The following is a 17781-nucleotide window of genomic DNA, read 5'->3' as shown; positions in this document are numbered from 1 at the left end:
TCCTTTGCATATGCAAATGAGACATCAAAAATGCATATTTTTAAGTGTCGAACAAACATCCTTTATGTTTGGGTTAATTTTTCTTCTATTTATCTTGAAGATTAATCTCTGAGGATTTAAATTTAGAGCGCAAGATTGCTCTTTGATAACGCAATAAAAACTGTACGGTTCGCTGGGCCTTCTGCTCCCTTCCTACATCTGTTTCTTTTCTGCTGGAAATCAAAATAAATCACAGAATGATTGAGTGGCAACCGCAAATGATTTACTCAGGAGAGTACCCGTTTTTTCTGCGCAATGCCCAACTATCAAATGGTAATGCTTTCGCTGCTTTTCACGGGGGCACATCATATTTATTATCGGTTCGTTACCCTTTTAAAAAGTTGATCAGATTGATATCGACTTGCGAGGTATTCATGGACCCAGGTTGATTCAATGTGTTATTTGAATGGAATTTAAAGTGGGTTGCAATCGCTACTATAAATATGGCATGGAAACTATCCCTTTCGTCCTGCGGTGCTCGTACTCGTGAATGATGGCAACTATTGTTCGTTACGAAAACAAGTTGGGATTGCATCGGATTGCAGACAATCCCCTGGGTCGGGTAGTTGAAGGCTGCGGGGTAATTTTTGATCTTAACGTGCCATATGCCATTTTTAGGGTGTGATGAATAGATCATTTGATTGGACCTGGACGGGAGAGAGCCGGTTGGGCTTTGTGTTGGTCCTGATAATTCGCTATACTGCATTTAGGGTGAATTTAATGCTTGTCTAGTGCTGGCATCGGCCTACTCATAAAGTCGATGAGGGTAGTTTTGGTGCCTTGGTTGGGTTTTCACGTTGAATTTATTGCTTGCGGTCTTGTCAGATGTTGAAATTCTGTAATCTAGTTGAGAAAATTTCGGTCTGTTGTTGGTTGTGTAATGCGCAAAATAAGGGGATATGTTTCAGGACGAAGGATGCTGTTTTTTATGCATGTCGAAATTAATGTCTGCAATTTTTTTAAGAAGTGATTACATTTCGTTGAGGACTGATTTCTGTACCATCCTTTGCACGAATTTGTATCACATGGTGCCCTACTAGTTGTGATAGGAAATTAAATTTTTCTAATAATCTGGCTTCGAGGCTTGATCGTTATACTCTTATTGCAGGTCGAACGAGAATTTAACCGCCTTTTGGAATCAGCCAGTTATTTATCGCATCAGCTTGATTTCAATTACGCTGGCAATAATCCGGTGTCGTTAGGTCAAGCGCTGGAATGGATTATCAAGTTGCAAGAGAAGCACGTGAAAGAGAAGCAGGTGCAGCATCTCATCAATGTCATTAATACCCAGAAAAATATAATTGAAAACCAACATAAAGCTGGTGAACTGATTAAGAAAGTTAGCGAGCTGAAGGCAACCTATGAGAAATTGGTGGAGATTAGGTCCCAAAAAGCAGCAGATAGTGAGCACAATAGTATCGAACACGAATTTAAGATTCGATTAACACAATACGAATGGAATAAGGCTTGGGCCGAATTGGAAGGCATAAATTCTCAGGAGGAGTCGTTCTCCGCAAAACTGAAGGAGTTGGAGTTGAACCCACCAAGGTAAGTTTTGAGTTTACAGAGGCAATAATAGCGTTACATAAAATTCTATCTCATAAAGCGATGTAGATTGAAAGTGTGTACCCTGAACGCTGCTGAAAAACGCAGAGACCCATATTTTTATATGGGAAAGCATTTTATTGATTTCAGAAAGTATTCAGATTTGGGTTTTATAATTCTTTATTTATTAGTTGTCTAAACGTTTATCCTACTCTACGGAGGGTATCTTGGAAAAGTTAATCAGGCTTTTTGTTTTTGGGAAACAGGAATAGGAAGGAGTCGTTAGGTGCTAAATCTCTTGAGTACGGCTGGCGTTGTGGTTATGAAAGATGATTTCTATGGCCCAGAATATCTGAATTTGATTTTTGGCTATATAAGATGTTTTAGAGATTTGACGTTCGAATGGTATGTTTAAACTGCCATGGCCATGCTTCGCTAGAGTACTTTCAAGGGATCCTCATAAGGTGGCTGCAGCAGCTTCCGAAAAGTTTTGCCCTAATTTGGATATGCGTATAGGATTCGAGATCCTTGGGCATATCAGCTATGTTTTTCGCATGGTTTGTGGGTGGCGAGCAGATGCAAACGACGGGTAGTGTTGAGTCCCGACCTGATGTCGAGAACAAGGTTTGCTGGGAAGTCTCAAGTTCTCCTCGTATACTAGCGGCAAATCAGGAACGGCGTGAAATGCTTCCTTTCGGAAATCGGGCTTTGGTCTGAGGTCTCTCAGTATATACTGGATGTTGAGCCGACGTTAGGAAACTTCCTAGATGTGTATTTGGAGTTGGTCCTCAAGCTCTGAAGAACTTCGTCGTCTTTTTACCCCAAGGCGGTTGCGGAAAAATCGACGGTGGCGGGAGTCTTGACCTCTGCAAACTCGTTATAAAGTGTCCGCAACCACTTTATCTTGTCCAGACGCGTGTTGAATGTCGGAAGTGAACTGGCTGATAAAGCTCAAGTACCGAAGTTGGCAAGGGAACGCGTTGTTGGGCTTCTGTTTCAAAGCAAAAGTAGCTTATGGTCCATGAACCATGTGAATGGCCTCTCTTCAAGGAAATGCCGGAAATATTTAATTGCAAGGTACGCGACTAATAACTGACGATCATAGGTGCTGTGAGCGGGATTCAGTTGTTTGGAGAAGAAGCTGAACGGTTACCAGATTTGGTTCACTTTTTGATGAAGAGCAGCACCTACGGCAATGTCTGAGGCATCGACGAATCTTGCTGTGGGAATGCCAGAAGTGTAGCATTCAGCAGGTGTTGCCTGGTGGTCTCAGACGCCTGGACAGCCTCTGGGAACCACACAATCAGACGGGAGTTTTTGGTTTTCGACCCCAACAAGAAGGCGTTAAACATCGATTGAGGGTGACCGGCCTTGGGCAAGAACCAACGATAGAAGTTTAACATGCCCAAGGACCTTCTCAGATCCTTTACAGTTTTTGGAAGCTCGAAGTAACTTGCACCTTGACTGCATCCGCTTGGATGCCTTCAGGGGTAATTAGGTGGGCGAGGAATCTCACCTGTAACTATAGGAATTGACATTTCTAAACGTTAAGTACTAGATCGGCTTCAAGGAAACGTTGAACTCATAGGAAGACGCGACCAAAACATCATTCAAACATACGAAACAGAAGAGGAAGATAGAGTGAATGAATCTCTGAAAGGTTTTCACCGCGTTGCACAGTCCAACGGGCATCCTAGTGGACTCGAAAAGTCCGCAAGGTGTGCATATTGCCGTTTTCGGAATGTCTTCGGGAGCTACAGGGATCTGATGGTATGTTTTGCCTAAGTCCAGGAGGAACTACGACAGTTTGCGATAGAGTGCTTAAAATTGTGGATGAGTGGGATGGGGTATCGTCTGAGCATTTAGACGCCTGTAGTCATCACAAGGTCTCCATTCACCATTGGATTTAGGGACCATGTGAAGTGGCGAAGAAGGTGCGCAAATTTTTTGCTTAGGAGATTCTTCGAGCTCTTTCCATGCAACTGCGAGCTTCTGCGGTGGTCGTGGGCGCATCTTGGAGAAAAGTGGGGAGCTAGTAGTGTTAATGTGCACGAATACGTGTATCGGCAACGTCTTCGAAAACGATGAAAACAGTGCTGGGAGAGCAGGATGAGATTCTTCTTGATGGGGTCAATGAGGGATCTATTATGTATATCCATTAGCAATCCATAGTGGCACAGGAAATCCGCGCCTAAGATGGGTATGCTGATGCGATAATGAAGCGCCAAGAAAACGCTCGTCGTACTTGCGGATCGACGAAGAATTCGCTGCCGCGAGTTGCAATGATTACGGTATTAAATTATGATGTCGGGATTTGGAAGAACTGAAACTTTAGCGCCTGTATCGACTTAATTGTTGCGGTGGCTCAAGGTCTCAAGATCGTAGATTGTGAGGCGACCCGATGCTGCATTTCGGGTAGCAGTCGCCAGAACTCACGGTAAGTCTTTTTTACGGTGAATTGAAAGTTCAGATATATTGCTGGGAACCAACACTGATGGGGCGTAGGTATGGTTAACCCACTATGCCCTGTATATGGGGGTCTACGGCAACCACAAATATTTCAAAAAGGTTCTTGAAAAGTGCGTTGATATGGAAACCTTTCGCTGAAATTGGAGTCATCTGTTATCATCTCCTTTCTAATTACTGTAGTTACTGTGTCCTGAAGAAAAAGAAGAAGATTAAAATTCACAGACCCGTTCACAAGCTGTACATACTAGTCTTTTCTGTTTCTTCTTTGGCTGGATTTTCCAGATGTTAAGGTTTAAAAAATGGAGAAATAAATTATTATAGTTCTTGGTTTGGCGTAAGACGGGGAACCACATTAGAAGGTTTATTTTCACGCATATTTTAGGGATTTTTGTTTTAGTCGGAAAATTAATTCCAATCCAATCAAATTTCATTTTTTTATTATTGATGCGAAATATATAATATTGTTTCAAATGTTCATATTTTTGGTAAATTTATGAAAAATCGTATCTTCAAATTGAATAATGATTGGTTTATTATCTTTTAAGTTAGAAATCTCGCAATGAACAACGTCATTTTGAGAAAAACGCGTTTGAAAAGAAATTGAATAAGAAGGCATTTCTCACTCATAATTACAAAGAAAATACAGTTCAAAAAACCAAATGCAGTCGTAGAAAGCAAGATTTCTCTATAAGCACATATTTGAATTATAGTCCGCAAGTAATATACCAATCGATTAAGCAACTCTTCATGAGTAAGAAAAAAAATTATTATTGAAATTTTTTTTACAAAATGGCGCACAAACAAAACAAGATTTTTTGGAAGTCCTCTGCGACAGGCAGTCGGCACCATCTAGAAGCATAATAGCTTTTTTTCATGAACTGTATAAGTGTAGCTAGCGAAGAACACAATTATTAAAAAAATTCTCTTCATAAATTGCTAAAATCGTGCGTAGATCACTAGATATTCAAATCAAGAAATTACAATTAAATTTTCACGTGAATCGGATGAAAATACTTCGAGCTTTAGTAGGTAGGTAGGTATCAGTGGCCGCTCCGAGGAGCCCAATTGTCGCTGTGGTGCACCGTTTTGATGCCACAAACTCTTGACCATGACTGCTGCTATGGGAGCAGGGAGGCAGAGTTTAGCCGGCTCGGATCTTCAGAGCTAGCCCGTAGCAGTCACGAAGGAAAGCAGCTCTCCCACCCTGCAGCTAGAAATCCCTCTGAGGTGACCCCAAAGAATGGTTTACCCAGTGTCCGCAGCCTGACTGTAGCTAGAGCTGGGCAATCGCAGAGAAAGTACATGAGGGTTGCCCTTCCTTCTCCGGAGCTTCGGCAATGCGAATTGTAGAGTATGCCGAGCCTGGCGGCATGGTCCCCTATGGGCCAGTGCCCCGTCAGACCGCCGTAATCTTGAATGCATTTGCACGCGTCTGGCACAGGAGCTCTCGTGATCGGGCTATGGTATAAGCGGGCCAAATTCTTCTTGACTTGGCACAGCTCATAAGCCTTCGCCATCTTAAGCCCGCGTCTACTAGGTAGTGCGAGTAGACTCGTCCCAGACAGCCGCCAGCGAAACGCCGACTGTATTTTCTGAAGGGTTGCCAAGAGCAGAGCCTCGCCTTGCCAATCCGTGCCCGCTCATTCGCCTCTGTGTTCCTATTTCCGGGCAGTGGAGGGTGACTGACTGTCGGTCGGAATGGCTATGTTACGCTTGGGGCTCGAATCTCGCTCCAGCCATCGACAGACTTTTATATCACCAGTACTTCAGCCTAGAATACACTGGCGAAACCATACGACTTGTGACTGTGACTCCATAGGCGATCTTTGATCCGTCGGTAAAGAATACTGAGTCATAACCTTGCAACACGCTGCCGGTCGTCCGCTTTGCACTGGTTGGAAAATCCACAACAAAGTTTTTCGTGAAGCTCAGTTTGCGTGTTGCATAGTCCGTGGGGAATGCCCAAATTTCTTGAGGTTCTTCGTCTAGGATGTTGCTGTGGCCGTAGGAATTCGCTGCCAAGCATCCGGATTAACGTAGTTTGACGACACTGCACAATGCAACGTATTTAATGTGGAGGTCTAGGGGGAGCAGATGCTGGAGTACATTGAGAGCCTGCAGGACTGCAGAGTTCCAGTAACACCTGCACACGCGGTTCTTTTAATCTTATTAAGCTTCATCCTATTGTATTTTTTTCTCAAAGCCTGTCACCATAGAATAGAGCCGTACGTTAAGATCGGACGCACTACAGCCGTGTACATCCAGAGAACCATCTTCGGCCGGAGACCTCATTTCATTGCAAAGATTCTCTTGCAGGCATAGAAGGCTACACAGGCCTTCTTAACCCTCAGTTTTATGTTCAATCTCCAATTTAGCTTTGGATCCAGGATTGCACCCAGATACTTTACATTAGAGTAAAGAACCAATGTTTGTTCATTCAGCCGTAGTAGATGGAATTCAGGTATCCTTGTGGTGAATAGCATCAGTTGCGTTTTGGTTTGATTCTTGCTGAGCCCGCATCTTGCGTCCCACAGGCGCATCTTTCGCAACGTTCCTTCCATGATGTCGCTCATAATGGACAGAAACATCTTTGATACTAATATCAAGTCGTGAGCATACGCCACCACCTTCACCTCGCTGCTGTCCAATGTACGTAAAATTTCGTCCATTACTATTAACCAGAGCACCGGTGAGATGGCGCCACCCTGGGGCGTGCCTCTGTTCGCAGCTCTGGTTAAGTGGTTGCTTCCCAGATCTGACTGGATTATCCTGGTACTTAGCATGGATATAATCCATTGCGTGAGATACTCCTCCAATCCAATACCGGTCAAGGCTTCCTTGATGGCATTGGTACTAATGTTGTTAAAGGCTCTCTCTATATACCAGTAAGCAGCAAGGGTATACTGCTTGTACTGCAGCGACCGCTCAACCGAGCCAATTACCTCTTGGAGAGCGCTTTCTGTGGATTTTCCTTTGAGGTAGGCATGCTGGGAGAAAGCGTTCTCTCCATAATCGGCTTTAAGTGAATGTCCAGGACGCGCTCTAGGGTCTTTAGCACGAAATAGGTGAGGCTGATTGGTTGAAAGTCCTTGTGGAGTTATGATCGCACCTGCATCGACTTTAGCTTTACTGCTCGACGGTTTCGAGACAAACGCGTTTAAAGTTAAAAGCGCTATAACTTTTCAAAATCATGTGTATGTGTGTGTGTATGGTGGGGGAGAAGCTACAGCTTCTGAGCACTCAGGACGTGTTGGCCCATTGTACTCGCCTCCCACGTCTAACGGAATATTCCGGATTCGTTAACGTATCGCAGGATTTCCGTTAGTGGATGTGATGCTACCCGTCGCAATTGGAGAACATCGGCACCAAAAATCTGATGCCGGATGCGTCCATAGGCGGGGCATTCACATTGGAAATGCTGCGTGGATTCCGCTTCCTCATTACAGGAGGGACACGTATCATCTTCGGTAATTCCTATTCTGAACATATGCCCAGCTAGTAAATTATGGCCTGTCAGAATGCCCACAATACACCTGCAAGTCCTCCTGCTTTTCGACAGGATAAACTTTGCGGTACGTATGTTCGGTTCTGGCAGGAAAAGTTTGGTGTGTCGAGCAGCATTTAGGGTCTGCCACCTGTCATTATGGGAAACTTGTTCCCAGTTTTTGAAAACAGATTTAGCCAATGCTACTGATACTTCAATTGCTGGCTCCGGTCCCGGCATAGGGGAGATTAATCCCTCTTTCGCTAAAGCGTCCGAGATTTCATTGCCCTCTATGCCACAGTGACCAGGTACCCAGAGTAGTTCCATCGTATTGAATCTAGACATAGAGTTCAAACGGTTTCTGCATTCCTGAACGATTTTCGAGGTGATCAAAGGACTGCTCAATGCCCTCAGCGTAGCTTGACTGTCACTGTAGATTGCGATGCGCCTGCCCTTCATCCGCTCGTCAATCACCCAGTTTGCCACCCTTAGGATCGCATAAACTTCGGCTTAAAAAACCGTTGGATGTTGTCCCAAAGGAAAAGCCCACTTCGCGTTTTTATTCGAGAGGTAGACTCCGGCTCCAGAACCCTCTTCTGTTTTTGAGCCATCGGTGTAGAAGGCTTTCGTATATCCCACCACGCATTCCTCTGGGTCTTTCCAGTCCTCTCTACTTCAGGGTAACTTCGTATCTTCTACGAAACAGATGTATGGGGACACGAGAATCGGAAGGCGTTGTAAGAACTGGATTCAGTCCTCCCAGTAACTCTTCCAATGCTCTGTGCCCCCCACATCCGTTGTTTTCCCATAGATCTAATCGAATTAGCCTATGAGCTGCTCTCATTGCAGTGCTTTGAATAAATATATCCAGGGGCTGCAAATTGAGTAGTGCATTCAGAGCTGCGCCGGATGTCGTGCTCATGGCACTAGTGATACCCAGACAAACAGTTCTTTGCAGTGCGGCTAGTTTACGGTGAAAACCTTTTTGTCTCACCTTAACCCACCACACTACGGATGCATATACGAACATCGGCCTAATGATGGCAACGTATATTCACAGTACCACATGAGGCCTGAGTCCCCATGTCGAGGCAAAGGTCCGTCTGCACATCCCATAAACTGTGAGAGCTCGTTTCATCGTTACCTCTACATGTTTGTTCCAAAGAAGTTTTTTATCTAGAGTGACCCCCAGATATTTCACTTCTTCGGAGAGTTGAAGGGTAGTACCCCTCATCTCAGGGAGACAAAGTCCATCCAGTTTTCTCCTTTTTGTGAATAAAACCATTGTGGTTTTATTTGGATTAACTGACAAACCATGTCTAAGGCACCAGCTGTCTATCAAATCAACGGCACGTTGTATATTCCTACACACTGTTCCAAGATCCCGATCAACAGCAAGTACAGCCATGTCATCAGCATAAGCTTGAGCGTGTATTGGCAAATTTTGCAGTTCGCATAGCAGTAAGTCGATCAGCATATTCCACAGAAGTGGCGAAAGCACACCTCCTTGGAGGCAGCCCTTCGTTGCTTCCGTTGTCAGGTAGCGATCGACCCCTATCTCAGCGCACAGCAATCTTTGCGTTAGCATAGCATGGATCCACTTAATTAAAGCATCATCAACACCATGCGCTCTGGCGGCATCACAAAGTTTTTGAAAAGGCGCACAGTCAAAAGCCCCTTCAATGTCCACGAACACCCCCATCGCGTACTCACCATTCAAAGTTGCATCCTCTATCTTTGTGACCAAAGAATGAAGAGCAGACTCACAGGACTTTCCACGTTGGTAAGCATGTTGGTTTTTACCAAGTGGGTGTGACCTAAGTGCGTTTCCACGAATGTGACGCTCCACCAGTCTTTCCAAACCTTTCAGCAAGAATGAAGTCAAGCTGATCTGTCTGAAGTTCTTTGGATTAGAATAGTCATCTTTCCCAGGTTTCGGTATGAAAACTACCTTAACCTGTTGCCAAGAAGAAGGCACGTAGCCCAGAGCAAGACATCCTCGAAAAATATTTCTTAGAGGTCGCTCTAAATGCTCCATACCCTCCTTTAGCATTGCCGGATAGATGCCATCCATGCCAGGTGCTTTGAAATGTTCAAAGGACAGTATCGCAGCTCTCACCTTTTCATGGGTAACAACTGCTTTCGCAGTGTTCCAGTTCCCCTTGGAACGCTTGCGTGTTGAAGGGGTTGCAAGAAACGTCAACTCTCCCCCTACCACTTCACTCACCCGTTCTCCCGGGTGGTGTACTTTCAGGAGGGTCTGTACTGAGTCCAGTCTGGAGCTCGTGAAAGTACCGTCGGGTTCCAACTTGGCCGACTCATCCCTTTTAAGGACTCTGCACAGCCTTGAAGTCTCTCTTTTTTTCAAATTCGCTCTGCAATCCGAGCGTCATACAATTGGTATGTACATTTTACCCGCGTCGTCAAAACTAATATCGGATTCGGAAAGTACTAATTTGATTTGATACCCTACACGACTATATTCGATGAAAAAATTTTTAACATCCCTCCTTTGCATACAAATGGGAAGCCCACCTTTAAACTTCACCTAAATTTGTGTCACTTACTGTATGCGTGAGAGTGGGGTTGGGTTGGGATATCGATATGAAGGGTATGGAGTGGCATGGGTATATGGAGTGGCAGTTTCGTGATTTTTTTTTACATTTTTCGGTTGGGTAGGTCCGCGAAAAAATGACCACTTTTCAGCTTCCGTCACTCCCCCCTTGTGCAATAAATGTCAGAACTGAGCTTTGAAAAGAACTAATCGAGACCTTTCATTTAATATGCGATATATATATAATGCGAAATTCAGAAGTTTGAACTGTTATAACTTTGATAGTCGGTTTACCATGAAACTTTGCCGTGTTATGTGCTTTATGCTGCTGCATGGTACTCTTAGGATGAACTTAAGGATGTCTTTCAGTCAATTCGAAAAAGTTCGTAATTTATTATTAGTAAATTTTTTGAGCAGATATCGGCATGGAACATATTGTGTATCATCCTGATTTTTTCAGATTTTTGGATTGGGTAATTTCCGAAAAAGAGTTCTGTTTCACTTTAAGTTTGCTTCCTTGCGCGCATATTTTGCAATTTACGTCAAAACTAATATCAGTTTCGGAAATCACTAATCGAGACTTTCCGTTTGGTAACTCATAGGACTATATTCGGTGGAGAAAAAAAATGACATCGCCCCTTTGTATGTATGGGGAGCCCCCCTTTAAACTGCACGTAAGTTTATGCCACTCACTGTATGCGTGGAATGAGGGCGTGTGACAAACCGATAGTGTACCGATTATCAAATATCGGCAATACAAAAATTCTAATATGGAGGCACATCTATTTTTCTTTCTTCAATAATCCTAAAATTACTGGAAGTACCTTTAAAGTGTAATCCTCAAATTATACCTAGACGTAAAACAAATAATACTAGAACGTGCCCCGTCTAGATCTTTATTTATCGTGTCTCATAATATTACCAAATGCATTCTTAAATACTAATATTGGTTTGGCTTTTTAGCTTAAAAAGGTAACAAAGAAATTACATTGACTGTGAAAATTTACAAAGTGCTATGCAAGCAAATATCTGGTTGCACGAGCATTCTATTCGCTGCTAATTAATTATTGTGTGCAAAAATATCGTGAAGAAGCCAACAGCACTATCGTACTTTTCGGATTTAGCGAATGAATAAATTAATAATAATTTAATAATTAACTTAATACTTTAATTTGATGCACCAACAATAATGGTAAAATGGTCTCTGAATTGTAATCATCGCGTAGTTGATCTTAGTAGAGATGGATGAATGGTGTATGAAATATCACAAAAGCGGCGATCGACACGTCACCAAACATCACAATATGACTTAATATTCCAATATCACTTAACCCCACCACATCACAAATGTGATGATTGCAATGTCCGTGCTGATGTGAAATCGTATTGCAAAATATCACCGTTCGTAACGGTGGTGGCGGCTGTCGAGTGCCGAGTCGATATCGAGTATTGTTTGCGAATCTGATATGATTCCTCGTTTTCTTTCTTGGCTTGGGCGTGGGAACATTGTTTCGGGTTTGTGTGTGATAACTTTCAACTATGAAGATTCTTTACAATGCCGAGCAAAACATTAGAAAATGCATACATTTGAAAATATCTTAGAATAGGAAATTTTTGCTTTTTAAGGTTTTGTGTTTACAGAATCGAGTCGGTGTCTGTCTATCCGTTTGTCTGTCTGTCACAACCTATTTATTCGGAAACTGCTAGACCGATTGTCACGAATTGCTACGAGCGTGTGATCTGTGGTTCCCTTTACATGCAGCAAGTGGCGCCATTTTGTGTTAAGTTTATGAGGGGCTCCCCATACATGTTAATAGAGGATGCGACATTTTTTTTTCATAAAATGTAACAATCATCAATCAAATGAAAGGGCTCAATTAGTACTTTTCGAAACTGGTTCCATAGTTGTTATCGGCTGCAACATAGGGGAGTGAGGGCTCACAATATGGCCATCAAAAAAGGTAATAGGTCTCGTTCTCAGAACCTATCCAACCGAAAAATCTGCAAAAAATCACAGTAGTGCATCTCTACGAAATCTAGGCCCCGAAATACATCCGGTTCCGATATCTGGACAAATAAAGTTAATAACAGAATATTTCCACATTTTAGAAGTCTACCCGGAAACCGCCCCCCTTTATACCCGAAGCGCGACCTTTCGGTATTCCGACTAGTTTTTTTCTCTTGCTAAAAGAGCGTTCCCATACATTTTGCGCTATGCTTGTAATCAATAGAGCTCACATATTAAATAATGATAAGTAATATTTGATTATTTTGGTGTTTTAATATTTAATGTTGGGGATATAATATCAAATGTGCGGTTAGGGTAGTGAAAGCTCGTCTTTGTGATATTACTTTGTGATGTCTCTAATTTATCAAAAAGTGGTGTGATATCACATTACTCACTAAGGTGATGTGCTTTAAGAGCTAAACCGTTGAAACAATGTTAATGAATTTATTCTAATGAGCTAATCATATAATTTCAGTGATGTGTACTTATCATCGAAGGATCGTCAAATTTTGGATTGGCATTTTGCTAACTTGGAGTTTGCTAATGCTACACCTCTCAACAATCTCTCCCTGAAACATTGGGATCAAGACGACGACTTCGAGTTTATCGGAAACCACACAACAGGTATGTGAAATGAGTACTTCCCTTGGTTTTTTTCTCATATTGGATTGGGTATTCGTCGTCGTTGTCATAATCATCATCAATCCAGTCGTTTTCGGCGACATAATCAATTGGTTTAGCCGACGGACTGATGAGAAACTTTCGAATTTGTTTTTCGATTATTCGAGTTTTCATTTGTTCTGTTTATTATCGAATTGAATATCCCCGAGTCTCTGGCCTGTAATTATAGCTGTCAATGAGCTGCTTGTAATTATCCACCAGTCAAAGTAGTTATTTTTTCTACTTAACGTCCGTGGGGCCGTTGGGACACATGCACCGAATTATTCTACGACAGGCAATATCCAGTAGTAAAATTGTAATTGATTTTGGCATAACGAAATTCGTTTTGAAACGAATGTTTTGATATTGGTTGCAGTTGGTAGCAGGCCAAAAAAGGGAATAATTGAATGGCCGTCAAATTCTCTAATTGCATTCTGCAATGTGATGAATAGGTGTAATTACGAATGGTATGTTGACGACCATCTCGTGTACAAGCAACGATAATGACGTAAGGCAGGTGTAATGAATTTATTGCCGGTGATTCAAAACACGAGGAGTATGCGATGAGTTATTGGCTTGAAAGGAGAAAGTGAAGTAGCAATTTGGCTTCAAAATACAAATATGCTGTATTATTAGCGAGTAGTGTCTTTTTGCCGCTACTTTGTGATTCGATCAGCAATAGTTCTTTCCACTGTCTTCGGCTCCATTCAACTTGAATTGTAAAGGAAATGCTGGGAATCACAAGAAGGCGAATATCGTTTTTGCGAAAATTTTATTCCACAGTTGATTCTTTTTCAATTTTTCACTGAAGCACTTCAGGAGCCACTCCATCCATGAAAAGGCAAAAGTGCTTCAATAATCCCAGACTAGCCCCAGGCACGAGGACACCGCTTGTAGTTCTTTGTGTTATTTCTAATTAGCCAGTATTTGCAGGGACTTTAAAGTGAAGTACCATTAATTTCTTAAATTGCCTTTCCAAATAACAATTATTCGCCTTTTCCTTCCCAGATGTTTATAGATGTTTATCTAGAAAAACATGAGTCTCAAAATTTCCAGTATAGAGTCCATCTGCAAATGCAAACCCATTTTTCATCTTGACAGGGGTGGAGAAAGCTTCTGCTTCTATGTCTACCCCTATATGTATACGTGCCAGTAGCAAAGTGAGACACAGAAAACTCCAAACAAAACACGTGAAAACCTTGCTGAGTAAATATAATGAAAATTGCATTTTAGTATGCACAGGCTTGGCAATCGAAATGTTCACACTGTAAATAATTAAAGCCTGATAGCATCTCTCGCGGGAGAATCCCTTTTGCGGGGCCGTCATCATTGGTATCATCAGTGTGTCAGAGGTAAATAAAACCAGGTATTATCTGAAAGTTGAGTTGTTGGCTTGTTGGTGGCTGGTATAGAGTGAAGATGAATGAATATGAACGCAGAGGAAAAAACACTAAAAACGGTAGGAAATTGGACGAGAACGAGATGTATTTAACGCTGGTATTTTTTTAACAAATGCACCATCTCCGCTGAGGAGAGTCGAAGCGTATAATTAGCGGATACTTATGCAGGTCGATAATTGTATTTGTAATTCATGCCATGTATGCTCTGCAGAAGATTTCAGTTGGCTTGGCTAACAGGAACGCAAATTCATGATATCTAATTATGATTTAACAGTGTGCAATAAATTGTTAATGGAGAAGACAAGTTAGTTGATTGTTCAGGTTGTAGATGCAGGGATGAGGTGGATAACTGTGGGCAAGGTATCGGTGTTCCAAGTCTGGCTCCCAGTTCGCGGTTACATTTTTTCTTGGCATCTTCGTTCGCTCTCGGTGGATAACTGAAGTAAATGAGGGTCGGAAGCTGTCTCCTTCACAGATATCCTTTCCTTTATATCCTTTCTAATCGGCACTATCATATCGAGTCCAAATATGATTTACGATTTCCCAGAAGAGCTCCACCAATCCTACTTCTCCACTTCACTTTTTGATCATATTCCCTTATTAGAGCTGCCGTCTGGTCGGTTGGAATGAATGAGCGGCCTAGCCGGGTTGCTTCGTTAACTTGCCGCCGCTGAACACAACAGATATCTCTATTCCAGACCCCGTGTATCTCTAAAGAGATTTGGCTTGAATTGAAATGATGGACTTTTGGGAAATTGTAATATGTGAAATTAGTAATTTGCAGATATATTTCATCGTTATTTGTGAAATTTTAATGTATGGGAAACAGATAGTGGGTTCTATGTATCTTTCTATCCGTACTCTTGTTACGGCTGAATGTTGACTGTATAATATCGTGATAAAAGTCGATGGAAATTCACAGCGCCTGGTGTGCTTGTTGAGGTATGAAATATTAGTATAATTGGGTATGTGCTGACCGTAGGGTATCATTTCAATATATTGTTGCTTTTTTTAGTTCATTGTCACTTTTTAATGCAATTTCCGTTACATTAAAATTGATTCTCATTCAATTATTCTTTAATTTTTTAGTTAGTTGATGGATGAGATTTAGAATGAAAACGATATTTCGATCGTTATATTCTGGGAATATTAATTTGTTTCAAAATTGGGTAACTTGATAGTGGGATTAGGAGGCTCTTTCGTCGTTGTGATAAATTATATTAATTAGGAGTATCGGTATTTTGACCATTGTATGTGAGAGAGAGTGTTTTTTACTTTTTTCTATGGAAAATGGAAGTCACATGACGCTAATGGTGTCCGCACCTATTATTTCTAATATAAAGAAGGAAATTTCCACTGAAGATAGGTATTTAAGACAAATCCAAGGTGTTCGGTGTGAAAATTGATATGCAAATATATTCCATTCATTTGCACTGATTTGTGACATATTTAATTCGTCAAACTTTTATTTATCTAGACAAGCTCTGCTAATCCAATCTGTGACATACCGCATAAATAATGCCTAAATCATCTTAGGTATGATGGTTAAAATTCAGAAGTGCAGTTACCTGGAAACTAACATTAAAGGTGTGCTGGCACCAGTTCGGTGTGCAAGGATTTGTCAGGAGGGAGGGGAGGAGAATTGAGCTTATTTCATACACAAAGAAAATGTTATTCATAGAATCTCTTATTTATCATTTTCTAGGCAAGAGAACAGAGTATCATAAGACTAACAGATTCGCAAGCAATAGTCGGCATCACAGAATCGTCACTTCTTTATTCGGTGGTGGTGCGATGATATCATGATGTTAAGTGATATTGTGGTATTAGGTGACGTTCACTCCCGGGCTGTATTCGCTTGCTACAACACTGTTTGGTTGGTGAAAATATTTCGAACCACGAGTAAAAATACTGGATATGTTATTGGAATGCTTCATGATTCCTGGACTCTAGATGGGGCCTCTATCAAGATTGTGCATTCATTATCATCATCAACGGCGCAACAACCGGTATCCGGTCTAGGTCTGCCTTAATAAGGAACTCCAGACATCCCGGTTTTGCGCCGAGGTCCACCAATTGGATATCCCTAAAAGCTGTCTGGCGTCCTGGCCTACGCCATCGCTCCATCTTAGGCAGGCTCTGTCTCGTCTTATTTTTCTACCATAGATATTGCCCTTATAGACTTTCCGTGTGGGATCATCCTCATCCATACGGATTAAGTGACCCACCCACCGTAACCTATTGAGCCGGATTTTATTCACAACCGGACGGTCATGGTATCGCTCATAGATTTCGTCATTGTGTAGGTTACGGAATCGTCCATCCTCATGTAGGGAGCCAAAAATTCTTCGGAGGATTCTTCTCTCGAACGCGACCAAGAGTTTGCAATTTTTCTTGCTAAGAACCCAAGTTTCCGAGGAATACATGACTACTGGCAAGATCATTGTCTTGTACAGTAAGAGCTTTGACCCTATGGTGAAACGTTTCGAATGGAACAGTTTTTGTAAGCTGAAATAGGCACTGTTGGCTGATAACAACCGTGCGTTATCGGTTGTGATTTTCGATTCTAGATAGGAGAAATTGTCAACAGTCTCAAAGTTGTATTCTCCTATCATTATGCTTCTTCGTGTTTGACCAGTGCGGTTTGATGTTGTTGGTTGGTTTCCATGATGTCGATATCGTCAGCATAGGCCAGTAGTTGGGTGGACTTAAAGAGGATCGTACCTCTTACATTTACATCAACATCACGGATCACTTTCTCGAGGGCCAGATTAAAGGGGACGCATGATAGGCCATCCCCTTGTCGTAGACCGTTGTTGATGTCGAATGGTCTTGAGAGTGATCCTGCTGCTTTTCTCTCGCCTTGCACATTGATCAGGGTCAGCCTAGTCAGTCTTATTAATTTCGTCGGGATACCGAATTCTCTCATGGCTGTGCCCAGTTTTACCCTGACTATGCTATCATAGGCGGCTTTAAAGTCGATGAATAGATGATGCAACTGTTGTCCATATTCTAACAGTTTTTCCATCACCTGCCGCAGAGAGAAAATCTGATCTGCTGCTGATTTGCCTTGAGTGAAGCCTCTTTGGTATGGACCAGTGATGTTCTGGGCGTATGGGGCTATCCGGCCTAGCAAGGTAGCGGAGAATATATTTTAGATGGTACTCAGCAAGGTGCATCACTCTATAATTGCTTCACTGTGCGGTATCTTCCTTTTTATGTATGAGACAAATACTGCCTCTTTGCCAATCGTCAGGCATTGATTGGATCTTCCACACCTTGAGCACAAGTTGATGAACCACTTGCTGTAATTCGTCGCTTCCACATTTAACCAATTCGGCTGTAATTCCATCGGCTCCTGGCAACTTATGATTTTTAAGCCGATGAATTGTACGGACTGTTTCTTATATACTTGGTGGTGGCAGTATTTGTCCGTCGTCTTCAGTTGGCGGGACTCCAACTCGACGATGGTCAGGTTGTTCAGTAGTTCATCAAAGTACTCAACCCATCGCTCCAATATGCCCATTCTGTAGGAAATTAGAGTTCCCTCCTTGTCTTGGTAGGATGAAGATCGAGGTGTGTAAGGCTTCATCCTGCTGACTTATTGGTGAAACTTCCGCGC

General features: G+C 42.2%; 1 protein-coding gene across 1 annotated transcript in view; it reads left to right on the top strand.

Annotated features, from left to right (window-relative positions):
* LOC119650175 (possible lysine-specific histone demethylase 1) overlaps positions 1-17781 on the top strand; it is a 697245-nt gene that overhangs the window by 19403 nt on the left and 660061 nt on the right. The window contains exons 4-5 of the mRNA XM_038052729.1: positions 1148-1587; positions 12575-12723. Coding sequence (XP_037908657.1) covers positions 1148-1587; positions 12575-12723 — 589 coding nt within the window. The remainder of the gene's footprint in view (positions 1-1147; positions 1588-12574; positions 12724-17781) is intronic.

Source organism: Hermetia illucens, chromosome 2, assembly GCF_905115235.1.
Source record: "Hermetia illucens chromosome 2, iHerIll2.2.curated.20191125, whole genome shotgun sequence".
NCBI lineage: Eukaryota > Metazoa > Arthropoda > Insecta > Diptera > Stratiomyidae > Hermetia > Hermetia illucens.
Note: the sequence above shows the minus strand (reverse complement) of the source record. Positions and strands in the feature narration are given on the sequence as shown.